We start from the raw sequence: 19,792 nt of genomic DNA, 5'->3' as shown, positions 1-19,792 counted from the left end.
CAATAAGAACTAGACATAACTCAACAATTGGAATCTAATACAAAAAGAAATCTTTCTTGCTCTTCTATTATACTTATATACTATCTATTCTATTAAACTTTTACCCTCAAAGTTTGAAAAAAAAAAAAAAAAGACTAATTTATAAAGTAAAACATCATACATATGCTTGGAACATTTGAGGTGTAAAGAGTGCTTCACTCGTATATGTTTGGACGAGTGAAATGTAAATAGGGTCTCACATGTATAAGATTGGAACGAGTAAAATACTAAATAAATGAATTGACGTTTATTTAGTTAATTCAAAGCTATATACATGTTTCCTTCATTCAAAAGCTAAAATAATAAAACACCATGTATATGACAAATCTCACTGGAATATGAATATGCTTGGAACGAGTGACACTTAATAAATTAATTTACACTTATTTGATTAATTCAAACTTGTCTAGAAATAATCTTTTATTTATTTAATTCAAGAGGAAAAAGAATAATAATTCACATACATACGTTATGGATTCATAAATATAGAGAAATAGAGAAGTAATAATTGTGCAAATAAAAACTGCATAAGGTCTAAAAAATATAATAGAGATCTAAAATATATCTTGATTTATACCATAATAGGTATCAACTACCTAGGTTCAGACTTATTTAAGTTTTTCATGAAAGTTCTCTTTATAATTAGTTATATGGGTTTGGTTTGGTCCCATAAATTTTCTTCTTTTTTATTATCTCTTTTAATCATGTCTAACATAAATTTATATATGTCAAAAAGTCTTTTAAACATATACACAACAACAGTCCATTAGACTGTCCACTATTGGATATTTGATTTCCAAAGCATCTACACAAATTTGAAACTCTGTAGGATTAAATCCCAAGCTGATAAAGTCAGAACCTAAATCCTCGGAAAAGAGAAAATATCAAGCTTTTAATGAAGTGGTTATCATTTCACAAAGTGATTCTCCAATTGTTAAGGCTGTTGAATGTAAAAATTGGGCAAACAGAGAAAGCTGGCCATAAAAAACCATCAGATATTCTTCTACTTTCGTTTGGATTTAATATCTTAGAAACACTTCCTTATCATTGGAGCTTAAACCACATATGATCTCTTTATCTAAACACTTCCATATAAAGAACCATTTTGAAAATGAACACTTATCAACTCTTCAACGAACTATAACTATAACCAACCATGTTTCTAGCTCCTTCTCAACAAGATCCAAGGTAGATACCAGCAATTCCAACTAATTGTGGGAGTAATCAACAAGATCAACTTGGGAAAAAGGCTTAACCACCTTGTACAAGTTACACTAAAAGCTATCAAGACAAAAACAAAACAAAAAAATATCAATGCTTAACCATCTATTGCAGAAGCTCACATCTAACCACCATGGATGGAAGCTTCCATGAAAGACACCTTGTGAAGCAATCCTTTACAGCAGAAATGTCCAACACGAAGCTCTTAACACAGTTTTAAACCACCAATTGACAAAAATAATATAGATCACGCTTAGCAAAGATGACGAATAACCAAAATGAGGCCTTTCACTAATTCTGAAAATGAGTGTCATGGGTACATGTTTACTGCATCCTTTAATGTTACCGACGGTAATACAATACTAAAGATTCTTGTAAGCCACCACTATTTAAAAAATACTATTCGCAACGAGTTCCCCCATTAAAACCAATTGGAATAGCTTGGCCTTTGGTCCTTAGCAATGATGGCAATCTTTTTAGATGACAGAAAGAGAAGTAGCACTAATGAGGCATGCACCAAGCGTAGATAAGAATTAGTCAAACCAAAAACTAGCAAAATGCATGCTTGTAATATCATTCACAATTATAAAGACAATTCATCAAATAAGCACTTGAACCGAGACCAAAATAATGTTCATTAGACCTTCTTCAAATGATATATGCATCATAAGTCAACAAAATGGAAGAGAAAATTACACCAATGATAACTGTACATGAAATAACTATTTTGTCAATCAAGCAATCCAAGGATATCATGAGCCCTAACAATACTACCAAGTCAAGAAATCATGAGCACAAATAGTGCTAGCTTCATTGAAGCACTGATAAAAGCAAAACGACATCTTAGGCAGAGGATTTTGGCATCAGATTTCCAAGACTGAGAATTTTATAAGACATGGAGGTGGTGATGTGGCAGATGAGATTGAAACTGCTATCCATATCCATATCTCAGCAATTGTAGGATTGTAACCTGAAAAAAGCAAGGATACCACGTGTTCTTGCCAAAAACAGGGAAAACAACAAGAACAAGAAGATGACTGACAATAAATTTTGACCACCCTTGTGCATCACAGCCAAACTTGCATTTGGTCAAATATGACTAACCTAAACTTGAAAGCCCAAAAAAGGGAACATTCAAAGGCTCAAAGTGAACTCAAACAAAATCTTCAAGAAACAAAGCACTAAGCTCCAAGAAACCACCACACATCCAGATCTCAATGAAAAATAAATAAATAAATAAAAAATCATTGCTGAAATCAGACCAAAAAACCATTAAGAATCTGAGCTAGAACGGCAGACAACTCCATAATCTTGAGTTTTGGAGAAGTGGGGAGGGGAGAGCAGTTGGAGTGAAGTGAGAAAGAGAGGACGAAACTGAGCTCATGCGATGCAGCATGATGAAATTTTCATTTCCAGTAGAGGTCAACACTCTGATTCTAGGTTGGGAAATAGAGCCCAAATGAAGAAAATGCAGAAACCAGAGAGAAAATATTTGTTAAATGAAAAGAGAAAGAGAGAGAGAGAGAGAGAGAGAGAGAGAGAGAGAGAGAAACAATACAATTAGGCATAAATGGGCATCAGATAGAACAGAGAACAAAGACCAGATACAACTGGAACAGAGCAGAACCTTGACCCACAAAAGGCTACTTCGTCTCCAAATCACACCCAAACACAGGGTGACACCAATTCAAAGACAATAAAGTCACAATTCATAAAACGAAGACTGGAACCTACAAATCTAGACATAGAGGACAAATTCAGAACAAGATAGAATGATGCAAAACATGAACTGAAGAAATGTATTTATTATTTCATTAATTTGTGTTTGAGGATCATTTCAAAAGAAATCGGAAAGCATGTTATACATTCCCTACCCCAAAAAACAGAACAAAATACTTCCCCAGCCGTGTCTCTTTACGTTTTCCCATTTGACGACAAAATGCAATCAAATATCGCCAAAGATTTTTCCCATCTGACCGCAAAAATGCAATCAAATATCGCCAAAGATCTCTCCACAGAAGATTAAAATCCAAAAAACCAACAGTAAAACTTATCATAGAAGGGACAGCTAAGTAAAAAAATAATACCACAAATATTTAGAAACAAGAAATAAACAAAACTAGAAAGCTTCAGGTAGGAATATCAGCTTGATTTATCCGATGCATTTGCATTATTAGACAGGGAACAAATTAAAGTCATTTTGAGTTCATGTTAGTCCGTTGTAATTGGTTAAACTTCCCAACAGCAAACTGACAAATTATATAAACCCAGTCACCTGTTCGGTTTCCAAGTGTAACACACCATACATCATATGCTTCAGCATTCACTCCTAAGAAGAATCTGGAGCAAGTACCTCAAATGAACTCCATAAGCAAGACAGAACTTGAGAGCTCGAGACAGCAGATAATCAAAAGATATCTGAAGTCAGGAATATGCCTTGGAAAACCCTCTTGTATAGGGTTTGTTAAAAGCAACATACCCATCATGTTTACTCCTCGGTGGCGCTTTCCTGACCGTAAAAGGATGCAAATGTGAAGCTTTACTGACCACCAGAACTGCGAAGTTGCAACCTCTTCCTCTCAAACTCAAGCTACAAACGAGAAAAATAAAATGTCAATATCAACCAAGTTTTTCATCAAAATGTTTTATTTTAAAAGGCTATTAGGGTAAATTATTACCAAGAAACAAACTGCATTATTTTCCTTAAAAGCTAATTACAAATCACTGAAAGATGAATCAATGAAATTTAAATTGAAAACCGTGTTGCCTGTATTTGTCCTAAATTTCTTGCAAAATTTTCTAAACAGAATACAAACACAGCTTCAACAGAGTGACCACGAGTACAAATGAAAATTGTTAGAATATGTATAAAATATAGGTGGTTGTTAGTGTTAAGAAGTGAACTTTAAACTTAATTCAACTTTAAAAAACCAGTTTATAAGATAAAGTTTGTACCCACATATATATTCTAAATTATCTTATCTTTAGTCGACGTAAGACTTTTAACCGTTAAAATAAGTATTTAATGTAGATATTCATTATATAATTAACAGCTCATAGGTACAATTGATAACCACCTATACCTAGGGATGGCAAAAAAATTCGTGCCGACAGATATCTGCAGATGATAGATAGTTAATACCCGTGAATATTTACTATTCAAACTCGCGAATAGCGGGCATTTTAATACCCGCTTATAAATAGGTCGGGTGCGGATATTATACTATCCGTATCCACGGATATTCGCTACCCACAAAAAATAAAAATAAAAATTTATTTATTTTTTATTAAGTTAAATTTAATTAAAATTAACATTAATTTATATTTTACAATGTTCAATTTAATTAAAATTGTACTATATAAAATATACCGATCAGAATTAATTGTCATTTATGGACAATTAACACGTATTAATAGGTGAGATTGTCTTACTCTTTACAAAATATATATGTTATTAATTATTGATTATTGGATTTGATTGCCTAAAAGTATATTGCATTAATGGTTTAATCAATGGGCTTGTCTCACAGGCTCTATAAATATACAATTCATGTCTAGGTACAATCTTCCTCTTCTATTCTAATAAAATTAGACCTTTTTATATCTTAAGCGTTGGAGTGTCTTTTGCACATTAACAACCCATCTGAGTGGATGGCATTCTTAGGAAGGATTTAAGATCAAAAGAGAAAAAAGTAAAAAAGGACGACTGACCATCGGACCAATTCAACCGAAACAAAAATTAAATTTTAATTTATATTTAATTTAATTTATATTATATTTTATATATTTTTTTTTTGTAGTTCTATTTAAATTTTATTTTAATAATTTATAGAAATATATTTTTTTAAATATTTGCGGGTATCCGCAGATATTCGCGGGTTTTAAAATATCTGCGTTTTTTTTTTAAGCAGATATCCGTGCGGGTAGTGGGTCGGATAGCGGCTGAATTTTTTTTTTGTCGGGTCGGGTTACAGGTAGACACTATCCGTGCCCGACCCGAGCCGTTGCCATCCCTACCTATACCTATTGTAACAACTATCTATATTTAATACATATTCTAACAGTTTCCTATCTTCATGAACTTGCTTGGCCCCAAAATATTGCTCAACCTTGATCAGCGATCTATCTCCCTTCCATCAGATTAAGGAATCAATCTTGAAGCCGTTTTTTGGACAAATGCTCAATATTGGACCTCCTAATGCTCAAAGACCCCAATCATCCCAAAAGACAAGATGGATTCCCTCTCAGTCCCCCTTCCTATTTATACACAGTTACTTGTCTACTAACATAAACCCACCTCAATAGGCCTACTCAGTTGGAGGCTAATTTACATAATCCCTTTTATTTGTTGGACTAACATAACTAACTATTAGTGGGGGCTACCTACCATGGTTATTATTTCAAATCTGAATTCATGATTTGGTCAGAATATGTATTAAATATATAGATAATTGTTAGAATAGATATTTAATGTAGGTGCTTAGCAGTTGTATCTATGATCTGTTAGCATTAATTACCAACATATTTCTTATATAATTTTCTTCTATAAATAACAAAGATCAACTGAGATAATCAATCTGTTAAGCTTTTCTTCTCATAATTTTAGTCTTAAGTTGGTACTATAGTAGGTTAATCTCGCTATTATGCTAGTTTTGCAGTTGTCCACTGCCATCCAATATTATATTCTCTGCTGCCACTGTCAGCCTCTGTTGACTGCTGTTAGTCAACTGATGTCGGCCACTATCCGCTGCCAGTGTCAGTCACCTTTGTCAACCACCATCCACTCACAACCTCTGCAAAAGACCTGTTTGTCACCAGAACAATTCCACGTCTTGTCCACAAGGCTCATTGGACCTCCTTGCCCTTGTTTCTCCAGTTTCACGTGTGATTGAGAGGCTTCTCTCTCCTCATACTCTTCCACCACCTCTACTTTCCATCTTTTATGGTTGGCATTGACTGTGGAGTGTAGATTGTTGTTGTAATTCTAATTGTTAAAGAATTCTTCCACAAATATCGCTTCCTTTTCACAAAGTGGATACAAACATCCTCAATGTTCTTTCTGTAAAAGAATTGGCCACGTTCCATATATGTTTCTCCTTCCATGGTTTTCCTAGCAAGACAACAAACGTCTTCCATTATAATAAAGTTTGGCCACATTTTTCTTATGAAAAATATCAAGAATATCTCAGTTTGAAGTCAGGCAGCCAACCAAAACCATTCACTAGTTTGTCAAAAGCTTGCATCTCTAATACCTTGGAATATGAAAGTCCATGTGTAATTGATTCAGATGCTTTGGATCACAATTCTAGTAATCCTTATTTTTTTCCATTTCTCATCCTAAAATTCCTCGTATTATTACTTTAACCAGTGGATCCAAAGTTACTTCTCAAGAGGTTGGTCATATCTCCCTTTCTCCATCTTTGAACTCAAATCATGTTTCTTTTGTCCCTAATTGTCCTTTTAACATAATTTCCTTCAAGTCAATTACTTTGATGCAAATTCCTTTTTTATTCAAGAGCACAGCACAGGTCAATTGATTGGTAAAGGAAATTAATCTAGGGGACTCTACTATCTAGGCACAAGATCGTTAATGTCTTTAGCATCCCATCTCCTATGCTATTACATGATCGTTTGGCTCACCCACTGATAGGTTTCTGATAAAGAAACCTGATCAAGAACACTCTTTCTCCCTCACAAAACAGTAACACAGCAAGAATTGAATCAAAACTGAGTATTATTAACAAAAGAATGGTCTATACACTCAAGATACAAGGGCCTAACCCCCTCCACAGGTCAAAGGCCTGTCAACACTAAAATCTCCAAAAGTCCCTTCTAACTATCCAATCAATCTATTTATACAATTTCTCTGCCTTCTATTCTAATCCCATTTCATATTTCTCCTAGAGTTTTTGGTTGTGGGTACATGATGTTTCTACAGGTTTGGATAAACTTTCAGCCCAAGTTATCAAATGTGTAATTTTAGAATACTCTTGCCTTCAAATAGCGTATCGATGTTTTTCAGCTAACACTAAAAGAAACTTCATGTATGCAAGTGTCACATTTTTTGAAGAAACTCCTTTCTTCTCTGCCTCCATACAAACTGTTAACTTTGTTCAACAAGTCTTGACTTTACCTTTAGTTGAGCCCTTTGTGTATCCTACTCCTAACATTGTTCCAATGTCTCCAAATAATTCAAATTCTTCTCATCAGCCCAATTCACCTCGATCATCTCCTCCTCTTATCACTTCCCAACAACTACCCATATTTAATACATATTGTAATAGAAACTGTTGCGGGTTCCAGGCATTGGAAGAAGGGGCTGTCATGTTGGGTGGGGAACAACCAGAATGCAATTCGGAAGGCCATCTTCAAGAAATTTCATCTAGAAGTTAGATTTGACAACAATATTCAAAAAATGAGGAGCAAGAAAATAAATGTGATGATCAAGGGGAAAACCAAGAACCAGTAGAATGGGGGGCTGAATCTGACAACAAAGGCCAACAAGTAAACATAAAAGAGGGCCTAGCAGGAGCATTCCAAGATGGAGAAATCCAAAAAAAATAGCAAGCAGGTGGGAAACCACGGGAAGAGAAAGAAAACAAAACAGGCTTTAACATTATGAACCAAGAGAACCTGAAGACAGAAATAAAGATGAACATTTGAAGGTGGAAAGCAAGAACCACTTTCTAGAAGAGGCCAAATTCAGCAAAGAACTGTGATAGGCCTCATCAGCTATCACGTGCATTAGTTCAATATGTGTTATAATTATAGAAATAAGGAAATACTAAGAAATATTGTCATAAATATAGAAATAACGAGTTAATCCTATATAATCATGAATATCTATATTATAGATGTATTATTAGGAACATATCTATTTATTCTTATATCATATATTTGTTATTAGAGATACCAAATCTATTCTATTTATTATATTCATGCACTTTTCTTAACATAAATAAAGTACCATGTTGTCTTAGAAACAAGTTGTTTCAATTCAATGTTCCTCTTTTCGCTAGAGTTTAACATGGTACTAGACCTCTCTCAGTAACCATGTTGGCCTGGTAGATCCAGTGCCTTCCAAGGACCTTTTATTTATTTTCTTGAACTCGTCTCCCAAGTTTGCTTTCATTGTTCCAGCACCCTCTCCTAAGTTTTTTTTTTCCTCCAACTTTTCAAGAAAGAAATGTCTTCCAACACCACATCAACCTTCAGAATAGATTCTTCCACCTTTTCTAAACATATTGTTGGTATTGAGAAGATGAATGGGTCTAACTATTCCACTTCCATCGCAAAGTCACCTTTGCTCCTACATAATTGGCTGATCCATCTCCAGCAACATTTGAAGATTTTATCCATTGGTATGTGATACGCCAATCCACAAGTAACATTGCTTTGGTATCAAAGGCTAGCTACCAACATCTATCAATCACATTCTCTTGGTCCCTGAGTTATTGACTCTAGTGCAATTGACCACATATCTTGTAATTGATCTCTTTTACATTCCTTTACTAAAGTTGTCGATTTGTCGTTTACAATTGTTGCTAATGGTTCACCAACACAAGCTTGCAACATCTGTACTATTCAATCCCTCTCATCCCTTCCTGTTGACTTTATTCTTTATATCCCTAATTGCCCTTTTAATTTATCATTTGTCACATGATTGACCTAATCCCATGTTATTATCCTCACCTTCACTAAAAATAATGTTACCTTGCAGGATCAAATATTAGGTTAGATGATTGGTGCCAAATGAGAGCGACATGACCTTTACAATCTCTATCCATCAACATCCATATGTGCAACTATGATCTCTACAACGATGATTCACACTCAATAATTAGGACAACTTGGGTTAACAAAATTGCAAAAGATGGTGTTAAATTGAAAACATTTGTCTACTTTGAATTATGAATCATGTCAATTAGGAAAATATGTATGTCAGTCTTTCCCTAATAGTCTTAATAAATGAACTTTGTCTCCTTTTTTTTTTAGTTCACTGATATGTTGGGTCATTCTTGTATTGTTACCCCTTTTGGTTTTAAAAATGTTGTTACTTTGATTGATCATTATTTGATATGTACATGAATTTGGTTAATGAAGAATTGACCAAAAGTGTTTTCTATTTGTCAAAATGTTTTTGAATGAAATCAGAACACAATTTGGTATATCCATACGTGTTTTTGCCAATAACAATTCTCATGAATATTTGTCAGACCAATTTTACAAGCTCATGACATCCAAAGGTCTCCTTCACCAAACTTTGTGTCCTCATACTCCTCAACAAGATGGAGTAGTTGAACGCAAAAAACAAACATCTTCTTGAAACTACTTAGCCCTTCTTCAAAGTCATCTTTTATTCTTAATAACAGGTAAGAGTAACCCACTCTGCCATTTTTCCTCATTTCCCTCTATATAGTTTTCCTCCATGTGTTCTTGGCACCACATGTTTTGTACGTAACCTCACACTTGGTCAAGATAAACTTTCTCCTCGTTCATTCAAATGAGTCTTTGTGGGATATCATCACTCTAAAAAACAGTATCAATGTTTCTCTCTCGATCCTTAGATATTTTGTCTGCTAACATCTCTTTCTATGTTCGTTCCATATTATACAATAGTTCATTCTAATGACAACTTAACTTGGGATAACTTTGCCATAACTTAGAATACTTCACCTGTATCCATGGTTATCAAACTTGCGTCTTAACTCATTAACTTAGACAAGTTTACATGTTTACTTATGGCTTTCACGTTAACTCGATTTTGGAGTAAAATTGTAGAATAAGTAGACTCGGTCAAACTCGTGAGTGTGCTTCTGATTTGGTGAGTTCGACAAGAAGTACAGCGGTTATGTTAATGGCTCTGCTCCCAAATAGGCCCATTGAGGTGGGTTTATGCTAGTAAACCAGTAGCAGCATAACAAAAAATATGAAGAGGGATATTGTCATGTCATTTTTTAGGATAAGGGCATTTCGGATTTAAAGAGGTGCAGTACTCCAAAGTTTTTCAGTTTTACTCTATATATCTGACCGGTTTCTATCAAACCACCTACAAAACTATCCAAATCCCTCCACAATTGGTCATTTCAAATTAATGCTTGTAATACTAATAAAAATACTTTTTTTAGAAAAACCAAATGTAATGAACGAAAAAAGAAAACAAAGATCTCTTGATTAAGTTTTCATTTTGCACTTGCTAATGTTGTTTCAATAAAATGAATCATAAATCCATGCAGCAGCAGGAGTATAATATATTTGACATGTTGCTAATACATACATTTAGACACACCATAACAAATAGAAAACGAAACATATTTACCACTTTCTTCACTCGTTCATTTGCAGCAGGAGTACCTCCAACAACAGAATCAGGATGATAAGGACTGCTGACACGTACGTCATTCATCACAACTATGACTGTCTTGTCCCAGCGGACTGGAAGCCTGAGCACATACTAGCGTAATCAGTTAAAAAGAAAATTAAGCCCCTCAGAAGAACATACAAAAGCTAGAAAGATTGAAATCCTAAGACAAAGAGGCACTCTTAAGGCATGCAGGAGCGGAGTATTTAGTGCTCTCAGCAGCAAGCACCAAAAAGTGATCCACAATAACTACAGAGTTCAACTTGAGCTATCAAGTGATCCCCGTTTCTTTTAATTTGATAACAACTAAAAACTTTTATTCCAAAATGCATAAAAATTAGACAAATACTACTTCTCTAAAGAATGGCTGTCATCTAAGTATCGATAAAAACTGCAATTAAATGTGCATCGTCACAAAATAATTAGCTAAACTATCAATACAAACTGGAAGGAGGACTCAAATCATATCAAGAATATACAATACATGATAATTATATAGTTGGGTTTGAGAACAGCCTTCATAGTCAGAAAACATACCAAAAGTCCAAGTACTCAATTAATATCCACGATTATAGTTAATGACTGCAGTTTCACATCACAATTAAAATCCTAAGAACAAGAGAGGAAAGAAATCTTCTAGAAAACAAAGGTATATCAATTTTCTAACATATCCATTCCAATGTAAGCATACACAAAAAATTGGAGTATGATAGCCATGTGCAACTTGACGACCCTTGCAGGAGAGGCAAGATCTAATTCTGTGATTAACAACTGAGTGAAGTACAATTTGCTGGCTCTAACAGTCAATTTTTGCATTTTTGGCTTCAAAAATTGCTGCTTCAATGATAATAGCCATGTACAACGTGATGGCCATGGGAGGACAAGATGTCATGACCCACATTGCAAGAATAGTGTGATTCAACTTGAAATCACAATTCTTACAATTCTAGACCAATTCATTCAATTCACTTTGCATTAACAGGTATAAGAACAATTCCTTCAATGATTTGTATCAGCTTCATGAATCGTATCACACAATACTAACTACCATTCATTTGAGTACTTATGAAAATTAACTTTTAAAGAGAAAAGTATATAATTTGGATGAATCCTACTAGACCATTAGCTATTAATCTCAAACAGCAAAGCAAGACAATTGACCCCAAAAATGCTATAGCACAGATAGTCGTGCATAGAAGCTAACTTTGAAACTGCTATATCTGGATAATATAAAATGGGATTGTAGTGATGTTAAATATTAACAATAACAAAAGTATTATCCCACAAGATAAGTTCTGTATGGTTCACACAATGCACTTGAGCTCAATTAGAGGGAAAACTCTTAGATATCACAATCTCTCTTAACAATTTCCATCAATGACCTCACTGATCCCTCTATCACTTCCTTTCCATTGGACCAGAATCCATAAAATCTACTCTACTCATCACATCCTCCACTGACCCGTGTCTCCAAACCACCTTGAAAATTTGTCATCTTGTCTCAAAAAAGACATTTTTTTATTTGTCCTGTCCGGGGATGGCACACATCCATCTAACATTTTCATTTTTGCTACACACTATTTTTCTTGTTTTCGATGGCAGAGCCAATAATCCGTTATGTCATATAGCAGATAGTGTAATGGGCTTATGGCAAAAGTTACATAACAGTCTAAATATATGATATATATCAACTAGAATTGTATTAACTCAGAAGTTCAATTAGCTGAAGACTTGAAAGAAATGACAAGAGAATGCAGGACGAATGCTACAACAATGATAGGAACTGCAATATCAGACACAGTTGCAATCCTGAATGTGAGAAATTCCAAAGCACAATAGTACCACTAGAGTGGCTATTTAACAACACTGTTTGTTGTCCCTCTAAAACCTAGCATTTAATACCATATAATATAGGCATATGTATAGCAGTATAATAAAACTTCCCTGGGAGCTTGGTACGTAATTGGCAATCTCAAATAACCTCCAATGCCTTTCTCCATTTTAACAATCGTACTTATATCCTATATGTAATGTCTTCATTAATCTCCTCATCATTTGTAATACTGGTAGGTATTTAAGTTTAGAAACTTGTAGTATGACACCTTCCATTTTTTACTTGCAATTGCAAAATAAATAATGTATATAGTACACATATAGATAGTCAAAAACAAAAAAGAAACCCAGACTAAAGAAACTTATGATAAATAATTAGGTCAGTTTATGCACAAATCACCATCAATCTAGAAGCAACAAGAGCATGGCAATGAAGTAAAAATATGAAAGACTATGGTTGAATTAGAGTAAGGAAAAAAGCGTGACAAATCTTAGTTAAATGTGAACTGGGAAGGAAGAATAAAGAAATGGGCACAAAGTGGGAAATGATAGTCCTGTAGAGTATGAGGAATAGAAGTCAAAATAGAGTTAACTTTTTGTAAAATGGTCCAAATAGATTAAAATCTCATTACGCTTTTGAATAAAAAAATGCATTAGAAATGAGGGGAGGGGAGGGGACATAATTAACTCAAAATATGCTAAAAACCAATATTTTAGGGGTAAGAATGGGTTATTGAATCCTATACCATGGCAGTGCTCCTATAGCAGGGAAAAAGTCACTGTTAAAAACCACTCTGCTATTTTGAATCCCATAGCAACCAGCCTTCTCTACTCTTTACGCCACTGTAACACAATATGACGTCCAATATCTCTCTCTATAGTACCACTATAACACCGCAAAGGACAACTACTCAAATACACATGGATATGCTAAATTTGCAGAACCCCAGGGTCATTCCACACCACTAAACACATTCAGCACGCCATCAACAACTGTGTGCGAACCATGGGTATGCTTGTGTAAGTTTGCCTATTTTTGTTTCTGTACTCAATTAAATCTATCCATCCTTATTTGACAGGGGCAAGAGGGGCAAGATGCGAGCTTATAACTTCTTTTATCACACACATTTCCACAACAATCTACAAATGGTGTATTCTATGAATGTCATGCTCTAAAGTCTATTGGCTTCAAAACATAATCAAAGATAAAATATACACGCCAGGAAACAAACTAGACAATCACTAAAATCCCGATCCACACCACAGTGGTCAGTTCACTCACACAGCACTTACGTTTTGGACAAAGCATCGAAGATGCTCTGCGCCTCGCTGGTAACCCCAACCCCAATCCTCTCAGCATCAGCCTCTGCTTGTCTACATCCAAAATCATTTGAAGCCACACATGATTTTCATAAAAGAACACATTTAAAGAAAACTAGAAAAAAGAAAAAATTCTGGGGAATTGCAAGAAAATACCTGATAGCAACTTCTTCCCTAGCTTGGAGAGCGGTGAGGTCAAGAAAGCAGTTGGTAGGATCAAGTGGGTCTTCGGCCTGGCCAAGAAAGGTGAACTCTTTGATGTAATTGGCCTTGAGCAACCTAATGTTCCGACGAGGGCCATGTTTGGAAGGTTCCTGGAGTACAAGGATGTTGGAGGGTCGATCGAAGGTCACAACCTGGCCTTCGAATTCGTCGCCCAACGTTGTCCTGATCGAGAGCAAACACCCTACCGCCAGGTCCTCAGGGTTGTTGTTGCTGTTGCCACCCTCCATTGTTGTGCTTTCTGTTCCTTCCTACCCTTTCCTCCTAGTTTACCCTTCCTTCCACCAAACAAGACTGACTCTTTCTTGCACACAATATTCAGTTGGAAACCTTGTTTAGGGCTTGGTATACCCTCCCTTATTTGGGCTACTCCTCATAAGAACTCCAAATAGGTGTCCTCATTGGGCTTTGTCTGATTTTTAATTTCATTTTACTTTTTTTTTTAGTTACATTGTTCTGTATTTACACAAATTTATCTATTTGATTATAGTTAAACTTAAAACATTTTCTCATTTTAATTCTTTGGTGATTTCTGTTTAAAATGGGGGGTTATTGTTTTGATAGTAGTTCACATATGTCATTTTTTAATAATAAAACATTTCGAATATAATTGTCTAAATATATGTTTGCTAAAAGATAGACATTTTCCTCTCTTTTTTCTTAAAGGTTTTTTTTTTTTAAACGGCTTGTATTCATTACCATGTTAGTTATATCTATATTTCTGTATTTTCACTTACTTAAAAATCATTGTCATGAGATGATATATCTTATATTTTTTTTCTCTTTTCTTTTACTTCTATATCAAATTTTTACAATAAAAACTTTCATTTAATAAGTCTTAGTTAAGATAGCTTTATGTAATGTTTTGATGATGAAATTTAAAAGAGTAATTCATTTATTTGAAAATTTTAAAATTATTTATCTTAAAATGATTTATTTGGATAAAATAATCAGAAAGAAATTTGAATTTAAGGAATTTCAAATGAATAAAATAGAAGAATTTCAAATACTAATCAAAAAGAAATTTGAAAATCACTCATTTTCACTTCACTGTCACTTTACTCATAAAGGTTGAGTCGAGTTGGCTTAAGTCAATGATTGAGTCAATTTGGTTTGGATCGATGGTTGAATCAAGTTGGTTTGGGCTAATAATTGAGTTGAATCTGTTTGGGTTGATGGTCGAGCTGAGTCACCCCATGTCGACGGTCAAAGCCAAGCTAGCTTGGGTCGAAGGTCAAGTTGAGTCCACCCAAACCAAAGGACAAGCTGAGTTGGTCCTAACCAAAGGTTGTGCCGAGCCAGTCTCGGTTGTAGGTCGATTCGAGGCAACCTGAGCCGATGGTCGAGCCGAGTCAACCAAGGGCGATGGTCAAGCTGAGTCGACGTAGGGTGATGGTCGATTTGAGTCGACCATGGCCGAAGGTCAAGCCGAATTAGTGTAGGCCAAGTCAAGTCAAGTTCACTCAAGTTGAAGGTCGAACCAAATCCACCCATGTTGAATTCAAGTTGAGTCAGTTCAAGACCAAAGATCGAGCAGAGTTCGCTCAAGGCCGAAGATCGAGCAAAACCAGCTTAAGGTCAAAGATCGAGTGGAGTTAGCCTGAGTCGAAGGTCGAGTTGAGTCAGTCCTAGCTAAAGGTTTTGTCGAGTTAGTGTATGCCAAAGGTCATGCAAATAGGCCCCGTTTAAAGGTCTACATGAGTATGTTCAAGTCGATGGTCAAGTTAAATGGTTCAAGCCAAAGGTCTAGTCGAGATAGAATAGGTATAAGGTCGAGTTGAGCCAACCTTGACAAATGGATGAGTTGAGTTGACACGTGCCTGATGAAGGTTGAAAAACAGTTATTTTCATATGTCAATTTGGACCAAATTACACCCTTTACTACTCGGAATGAGCTTAGAATCAAGCAAAACTCAATAAATGAGTCTGGAGAGAGTCAAAAGTTGTTTTTAGCGATTTTATGCTTGTTTTGCATTGTTTTGTAGCTAATTTGAGAAAAGTAGAGAATGGAGTTGAAGATACAAGTCGTTGTCTCAAGAAAAGAGCAAAAAAATGAAGATTTGAAGAGTCGACGCACCACCCGGCGGCACACTTAAACCGTCGGGCGGTCCAGGACGAGGAGAAGGCATGGCTATTGATGCTGGGCGGACCTGAGGGAAACCGCCCGACGGTGGCGATTGCCGCCGGGCGCCACACTTAAACCGCTCGGCGGTGGCTCGTTGGACTTGGGCCCGTTTCTGATGCGCTCCTCACCTATATATACCCCTATTGCGAATTCAGAATCATTCTTTTGAGCGGGGAGAACGGCCAGACCTAATTTTGCTCTCTGGAGAGGATCTCTTGGATGCTTAGGCTCCTTTTCATCTTTTCTAGGGTTTGCTTTTCCATTCTTCTTCCATTCTTCATCTAGTTTCACCATGTCTATGGTGAACTAAACCCTATTGTTGTTGGGGGAAACAATGTAATCTTTTGATACTCTCTCTTATTGAATCTCTTGATTATTTATATGGTCTCCATATGTGTTGATTGATTATTGTTGGGTTATCATCTGTGCTTAAGGCCTTTATCGTTTAACTCATTCGGTATATTGATGTTTGTCTTTATTGATATGGGGACGTACAGTAATGACATGAACTGGTGAGTAATCTCTTGATTTTGCAATACCACCTAGGGATAGGGGTAGGACGATCAATTGCGCTAACTTTTGTTTATAATGCGGTATTAATTACTAGGGGAGGCTAGGGATAGCAAGGCAGTAGTTAATATTAGGCCCTTTTCACCGAGGGATCGAGTTAAGGGGAGGCTAAGAAAGTCGCATAACAATTGAATCAATCAAACTAATATTCAAGGGTAGTGTGTAAGAGAGAGTGGAATAGATGAAATTGTAACCCCCAACAACATCCATTCATCCATTGTTTTCGTTTGTCAATTGAATCAACTTTATATTTGCATGTTAATATTTTTGTTCTTAAATCCAATTTATTAATTTTTATTTTTCAAATCTTACTATTTTAATTCACACGAACGAGGAAGCCATACGAGTCTCTTAGGAAAACGATACTTGGTCTTACCATTTATATTACTTGTACGATTTGGTATACTTGCCAATTTGTCAAGAAGTTTTTGGCGCCGTTGCCGGAGACTCGAGGTTTATTTTTTTAGTAGTGTGAATTGAATTGACTTTGACTTGATTGTAATTATTTTTGTTTTATTTTTCATTTATTGCGTTTTGTTTTATTTTCTATAAAAGTGCTTTTAGGGTGTGTTTCTTGTGTATGCAGGAAACAATACATACTAGAAGCAGGAAAAACCAACAACCTCTGCTAGAAGGTCTACCATACGAGAGGAGAAAGAGACGTCCTTTGCGTGAGAGATCTCTTTCTCCAGAAGTGACTTNNCATTNTTCACCTGAGANTTTTGAACCAGATCTTGAGGAGATGGNCAATCAACCTCCTCCCAGACNCACTTTGGGGGACGCANCTAATACAGTTGGTCCCTTGAATTTTANCAGCATTGCAGTTCCAGCAGACAATACAACCANCATGGTGATGAGNNNGNCACTCATTNAGTTAGTCCAGAACAACCAATTTCATGGGTTGTCAAATGAAAATCCNTACAAACATTTGACAGTCTTTGGTGAAATTTGCAACACAGTGAANATAACTGGAGTGACGNACGACAGAGTCAAACTTAGTTTGTTTCCTTTCTCTCTTGGAGGAAACGCAAAAGACTGGTTGAATTCTTTCCCGGAGGGAACATTCAGGACGTGGGAAGCGGTGGTCCAACAATTTATTACTAAATTCTTCCCACCTCCAAAGATCAATCAAGGGAAGTTGGAAATCTCTTCGTTCAAACAAGGGATGGAGGAATCACTGGGCAAACATGGGATAGATTCAAAGGATTATTAAGAACGACCCCAGTTCATGGGTTTGATAAAGCTTCATAAATGATGATAGATGCCTCGGCTGGAGGCAGTATTAATAGAAAAACAGAAGATGAGGCGTACAACTTGATCAAAGAGATGGCTTTAAATGAAGTGGCACAGAGTGAGAGGGGAACGCAAAAAGGAGGACTTTTACATCTTCTTACTGAAGATGCTGCAGCAGCACAAAATCACCTCCTCAGCCAGAAATTGGACAAGTTGCTAAAGGTGGTCTTTGAACTTCCTCGAGGGCTCAGAAATGTTTCCCAGGCACAACAACTTTGCGATTTATGTGGTGGTGACCATATTAATGGTCAAGGTGCGTTTACAGAAGAGATGCAGCAGGACGTGAATTATATGGGGGCCCAATTTCAGTACAAACAGGGAAATTTCAACCAAGGTAACTCTAACCAAGGTTGGAAAAATCATCCAAGTATTGGGCAAAGCCAAAATGCTTCTTCTGGAAGGAGGAAACTTCCGGCAGCAACAACCATTACCTCTGTGGCAGCAAGTGAGTAATTTGACTGAGTCTGTCAAGGCCCTGAGTAATCGATTTGATGACTTCTACAAAAGATATGAGCAGCAAGTGAATAACAATCAGGCTAACTTTAAATCACTGGAGTCACAGATTGGGCAGCTGGCAACAGGGATAGAGATTATAGAGAAAAACCAGTTTAGGGCTAGCACCGAGGCTAACCCTAAGAGGGAATGCAAGATTATTACAAGCCAGAGTGGCTGGAACGCAGACAGTCAGGATGGTTGGGAGGAAGATATTGAACCATTCTATGTTGTGAGCAGTGAAGAAGAGGAGACGTTAATGGGTGAATTCTTTGAACCCATGAGCAGTGAAGATGAAGGAGAGGAGAATTACAAGGAAAAATAAGTTGGTGAAGTGACTGTGTTACCTTTAGAAAATGAGCAGATTCCTCCCCATTCAGAAAGAATCAAAATTAATAAGGAGAATGAAATGGAGCTTACTGATGAAGAAGAGGATCTTGTTGTTCACCCACAAAAGAGTAATTATCCTCCTAAAGCTAAAGATCTGGGGTGTTTAACATTGTTATGTTCCCTGAATGATTGGGAGGGGGAAGCTATGATAGATTCTGGATCTAGTATTAATTTAATACCCACGGAACTGTTGAAGGAAATTGGAGGACTTGTGTTAAAACCCTCTGACTTGACTATAACAATGGCAGACGGTTCTAAAAAAAGGCCAGTGGGAATGGTGAAAGATGTTGTTGTGCGAGCAGACTGTCTTGAGTTTTTAGCAGATTTCATTGTCATGGATGTTAAAACAGAGGATGAGCATCCTATGATTTTGGGGCGACCCTTCATGGCAACATCAAAGATTTTTATTGATGTTCATGATGGAAGAATAATGATGAGAGATTTGAATTATCTATTTCTCTATATTGGCCGTGAAGGGGATGAGATTAAGACAGTAAAAATAAAAACATTTGAGAAGCCAAAGGTGAATGAAGAACAAGAAGAGAGCATAACAGGTAAGGATTATTTTGACAGTTGTTGTGTTTTGCAAGTGCCTGAGAATAAAGGGAGAAGAACCATTCACCCAAAAGCAAAAGAAGATTCACTCCTACTAGGGAGCAAAGTGAGATTTAAGAAAAAAGGGATGGATAGTAAAGGAGTTGAAGGAAAAAGGAATGGTGGAGATTCAAAGACCTTATTCAAAAGTGATGAAGAAGGTGGACTGGAGAAAAGTGAGTCGGTGGGATGATGAAGATCCCAATGTGAAGAAGAAGAGTTGAATTTGTTGGAAATCAAATTTTGTATTTTTATGAACAATTTTCTTTTTCGGTCTTGTGTTTTATTTTGGTTGGAACATGTACTTTTTGAATTTTCTGAACAATTTTTGG

At 35.9% G+C, this 19,792-nt stretch overlaps 1 protein-coding gene across 1 annotated transcript; it reads right to left on the bottom strand.

Moving 5' to 3' along the window:
* Positions 1–3,329: 3,329 nt before the first annotated feature.
* Positions 3,330–14,346, bottom strand: LOC106779920 (protein LSM12 homolog A). The gene is made up of 4 exons (XM_014668140.2): positions 13,931–14,346; positions 13,748–13,828; positions 10,580–10,703; positions 3,330–3,850 (listed from the first exon to the last, which is right to left on the bottom strand). The coding sequence occupies exons 1-4, from the start codon at positions 14,224–14,226 to the stop codon at positions 3,800–3,802; spliced, it is 552 nt and encodes a 183-aa protein (XP_014523626.1). The 5' UTR covers positions 14,227–14,346; the 3' UTR covers positions 3,330–3,799.
* Between the last annotated feature and the right edge of the window lie 5,446 nt (positions 14,347–19,792).

Source organism: Vigna radiata, unplaced genomic scaffold (assembly GCF_000741045.1).
Source record: "Vigna radiata var. radiata cultivar VC1973A unplaced genomic scaffold, Vradiata_ver6 scaffold_73, whole genome shotgun sequence".
Classification (NCBI taxonomy): Eukaryota; Viridiplantae; Streptophyta; class Magnoliopsida; order Fabales; family Fabaceae; genus Vigna; species Vigna radiata.
This window is presented reverse-complemented; position numbering and strand designations above follow the sequence as displayed.

Coding starts and splice junctions, on each gene's coding strand:
- LOC106779920 (XM_014668140.2), bottom strand. CDS start 14,226: ATGGAGGGTGGCAACAGCAACAACAACCCTGAGGACCTGGCGGTAGGG. Junction 10,704..13,747: donor TTCGATGCTTTGTCCAAAAC/GTAAGTGCTGTG, acceptor GTATGTGCTCAG/GCTTCCAGTCCGCTGGGACA. Junction 3,851..10,579: donor ATGAACGAGTGAAGAAAGTG/GTAAATATGTTT, acceptor TCTCGTTTGTAG/CTTGAGTTTGAGAGGAAGAG.